At 61.5% G+C, this 3,943-nt stretch overlaps 1 protein-coding gene across 4 annotated transcripts in view; it reads right to left on the reverse strand.

The window, feature by feature from the left end:
- Positions 1 to 1,104: 1,104 nt before the first annotated feature.
- The window catches only part of MRPL28 (mitochondrial ribosomal protein L28), a 3,019-nt gene continuing 180 nt past the window's right edge, over positions 1,105 to 3,943 (reverse strand). For 3 of the 4 annotated variants that reach the window (XM_024759812.1, XM_024759815.1, XM_024759814.1), the window contains exons 2-6: positions 3,570 to 3,867; positions 2,734 to 2,886; positions 2,279 to 2,413; positions 2,097 to 2,183; positions 1,105 to 1,488 (exon numbers count right to left, since the gene is read on the reverse strand). In XM_024759812.1, coding sequence (XP_024615580.1) covers positions 1,381 to 1,488; positions 2,097 to 2,183; positions 2,279 to 2,413; positions 2,734 to 2,886; positions 3,570 to 3,857 — 771 coding nt within the window. In that variant the 5' untranslated portion in view covers positions 3,858 to 3,867 and the 3' untranslated portion in view covers positions 1,105 to 1,380. The remainder of the gene's footprint in view (positions 1,489 to 2,096; positions 2,184 to 2,278; positions 2,414 to 2,733; positions 2,887 to 3,569; positions 3,868 to 3,943) is intronic. The other variant, XM_024759816.1, reaches the window with a different exon arrangement.

The raw sequence follows: 3,943 nt of genomic DNA on the forward strand, positions 1-3,943 counted from the left end.
CCAGAGGATCCTGAACATGGGAGGGAACCAGGAGGTGGAAGCTGGGGAGACTGGCCCACCCAGAGCACCAGCAGTCTGTGTGGTTCAGACAACTGGGCTGGGCATTGAAAGCCCACAGAGCCAGGCCAGGCGTGAGCTGGGCATCATCAGCTTTTGGTAAAATTCTTAAAAAATTAAAAGGGTCACAGAATAGGGATGAGGACACGTGGGGTCTCAAGGCATCCCCGGAAGAGACTGGGACTGGTGACCTCTGGGGCATTCCCCCCAGGGCGCTGACCCAGAGGCAGCCCCCAATCCTGGATGACATCCTTGCAAGCCACGGAGCCTCCAGGGCCCTCTTGCAGCTGTGCCCACTGGCCAGCTGCATGCTCCCTATGGCCTCCCGCCCCATAAACACAGCCCAGGTGGCATCACTTCCACGGCTCCCTCAGGGGAGCCTGGTGCCCCTCAGTCAGTTGCCAGGACCAGGTCAGGGGAACCCACCTGTGTCCTCCCAAAGAGACCCAAATGGGTCTCAGTGCTCAGGACTTCCAGGTAGGGTCAGTGAAGAGGGTCATGCCACCCCCAAATCTCAGAGCAGTAAAGGCCTCAGGTGCCTGGTCTGGGGGCCACATCCCCACCCAAGTTCAGGTCTGGGTCAGCTGAAGAGGGAACATCTGTGTCACAGGCCCCACAGGCCATGTCGCTTCTGCCTCCTTTTGGACCGTGACAGGGAGGTGCTAACAGAAGCTCCAGACTCAAGGCCTTCCCTGCGAGACACTGGCACCAGCAGCACCTTCTGGGGCCCCTGCACCTCCCAGAGCTGGGGGGGTGGTGCTCGCCACCCCAAAGGCAGTGCTGGTGTGGACACCATACAGCCACTCCCAGAGCCAGAGCATAGCACCAGGTCTCTGCTCTGGAGAACATTCCAGGCAATGTGCCTTGAGCAGGAGCGAGCACAGTCCTACTCTATCCTAGGATGCCTCCCACAATGCTGGGTTCTCCCAGAGAAGAGAAAAGCACCAAAACCTTGCACACCTAGGGACCACCACCCACCTCAGCTGCGTCCTGGGTCTCTGAGGCATGGGGTGAGCCTGATCCTCTAAGCAAAGCAGCACACACACAGCCCAGCTCAGACTTTACTCACACTGTCCCCCGAGGGTGGTGACCTGCCTTGGCAGGGCCTCCACTGCGGGGAGGGGGGGACAGAGGCAGCGAGAGGGCCCCAGGCCTCTGGGGATCCTGAGACAAGAGACCTCCTGGGGCCTCCACAAAGCCCACCCCACCCGGGAGCTGCACGGCCAGCACACACGACCATGGGTGGCCCTCACCACCACCCCAAGTTCTGTCCACGGTGCCAAAGGTGCTGAGCCTGGCTGCCAGGTCCAGGTCCCAGTGCGGCTACGTCCTGCTGGCTCTCTTCTGCATCACTGCTGGCTCAGACAGCGCTTGCTGCTGAAGCTGCTCGATCAGCTCTTCCACGTAGACCTTGAACAGAGGAACGGGGTCCTAGGGAGACAAGGCAGGTCACAGTGAGGCGCTCTGGGGAGGGTGGGGATCCAGCTCCTGACCAAACACCGAGAGGAATCGAGCATGAGAGGACCAGGCCCCTCCGGCTTGGCCACGGGGTCAAGCAAGGCTACTTGCCATCTGCTAGCCCCCAGCCCAGAGGACAGTGCTCTGTTCGTGGGAGAGGGGCTGCAGGGCCCTTGGCTGCAGAGACTCCGGGCAGAGAGAAGAGGCAGCAGCTGCGACGGGCCCCCTGTCCTGGCAGCTATCACACGCTCCAGACTCCTCTAGGGGACAGACACAAAAGGCCTCAGTGCAGTACTGGGCAGACCCTGGGGAATACTAGGTGGCCACAGAAATCGATGGTGCCAAGCATCCAGCTCTTATCCATCTTCCCATCCACGAAACCAGCCAGCAGGGGCAGGAGAGAGTCAGGACCTGGAGGGGAGGGAGTGGGCCACGCGGAGACCACAGCCCATGGCTCCCGCTGGGCAGCAGTGCCTTCCCAAGCCCACCCAGTGCCCCTGTCAACGCACCCCAGGGGCTGCTGCTTGGCAGCTGTGCCCACTCCTGAGAGGGCAGGGCAGCTGGTGCTCACACACGCTCACCTTCTCTTCCAGGAGCCTCTGCTTCTCCACGGCCTCGTCCAGCGTCAGGCCAACCCACTCGGCTTCTGCCTCCGGGATGACAAACGCCTGGGCAGACAGAGATGGGCTCGTGGGTGAGGTCACGGTCAGGCAGCCGGCCAGGGGGCCCATGAGGAGCAGTAAGTAAAGGCTGGAGCCCTGACCTTGTACTTGTCGTAGATGGCCGCCCTCCTGTCGGGGTCATCTGGGTGCAGCTGGGGGTCCTGTCGGGCGAGCCGCAGCAGCATCCCTCGCTTCAGGTCCATCCCAAACTTGGAGCACAGGTCCTCCTTTGGGGTCTGGCAAGAGTCTCTGCATGGGGCCAGGTGCTGTGGGCAGGGCCCTGCCCACCCCACCAGCCGGCCCTTCCAGCTTCCTCCCCAGCAGCTGGCAGCCCCCAGGCCAGCCTGGTGGAGCACTTTAGGCCAGGTGGGCAGCCCCAGCACCCAGACCAGAAGCGAGGAAGGTCTAAGAGCAGAGAAGGAGACAGCTGTGCTCCCTTGGCCACATGGGCAAGATGGCCATCCACAGTGATGGACTCCCACTGGGGCTGCCCAGAAAGGGACATGGTCTCATTTACATCTCACAAGGAACCCCAGCGTGGTGCAGATCTGCTTGCCTTGAGAATGTAGAAGTCAAACCCGTAGGCCTCGTCGATGAGGTCCAGGGTGCGCATGGTCACGGTCACGGTGAACCTGGTATCCAGGATCTCACTGTAAAGCTCACGCTGGAACAGCTGCGGCTTCCACACCTTCTTCACCCTCTTGGAGAGCTGAGGGAGCAAGAATCTTGGTGAGCGTTGCTGCTTCTCCCCACACACTAGAGTGGGGAGACTGGGCATGTGGAGTTGCAAGAACCAGTCCCCACCTGGGGACCCAGTTGCCCACCCAGAGGTCAGCTTCTCCCCAGACCCTGCCCAAGTTGCTGGTGTTTATTCCAGACACACCGCACACACAACCATAACTCCACGGTTCACAGGTCATCATATCCCAAACCAGGGACCAAGGGGCCAAAGGCAAAGGGAGACTCTAGCCTAGGTCTCAAAGACATAAGCCCCCTCCTCCCCACTGCCTCCCCACCAGAGGCAACACAGCTCAGGGAGCAGACTCAGGAGACCTGCTCCCAGGTGAGCCTCTCAGCCTTCCCAAATGCCAGCCCTGTAGGTGTCACAAAAAGTAGGGAAAGTATGGCGGTCAAGCTGATAGGTGACCTTAAACCTCATTCTCCATCTCTTCTCCCCACTCAGGGCTCCTCATCTATACACTTAATCTGGCTGCCAGAACTGTGACTTTTTACTCCTGAGGATACTCTTCAGATGGAGCTGTGTCTCCACCAGACTATAAGCTCCCTCTCCCCGAGGGGTGGGGGTCCCTTTCACTGTCCAGGTACTTCCAGAGCCCGGAGCAAGGCAGCGAGGCCCAAGAAGTACCGCTCAAGCCCGTCCTGCTCACCCACCTTGTCGTTGTTGATGTATCTGTGACCCTGCACCCAGCCCTCGCCGCCCCAGAGCCCCAGCTGGGACTCCGGGGGATAGTGAACGGGAATGGGCACGTCCTCCACGCGCTCCCGCTGTCCGTTCTTGGGGTTGATCTTGATTTTGACCCCGTGTGGCCTGTAGTGAACGGGAGTGGGCGTCCGCGTCTCCTCCAGGGAACGCAGGTAGTGCTGGGGCAGGCGGGAGTAGATGCCCTCCCGCAGCCGGAGCTGCTTCCACAGGCCGACTGGGACCTTGTGCAAGGGCATCGCGGCGAGCCTGGCAGGAGGCAGGGGCCACCGTCACGCGCGCCCGGCCGGACGCGGGCCCCAACCCCCACCCCCGACTCCAGCCC

The sequence above is a fragment of the Neophocaena asiaeorientalis genome, unplaced genomic scaffold (genome assembly GCF_003031525.2).
Source record: "Neophocaena asiaeorientalis asiaeorientalis breed wild unplaced genomic scaffold, Neophocaena_asiaeorientalis_V1.1 scaffold254, whole genome shotgun sequence".
In the NCBI taxonomy this organism is placed as follows: Eukaryota; Metazoa; Chordata; class Mammalia; order Artiodactyla; family Phocoenidae; genus Neophocaena; species Neophocaena asiaeorientalis.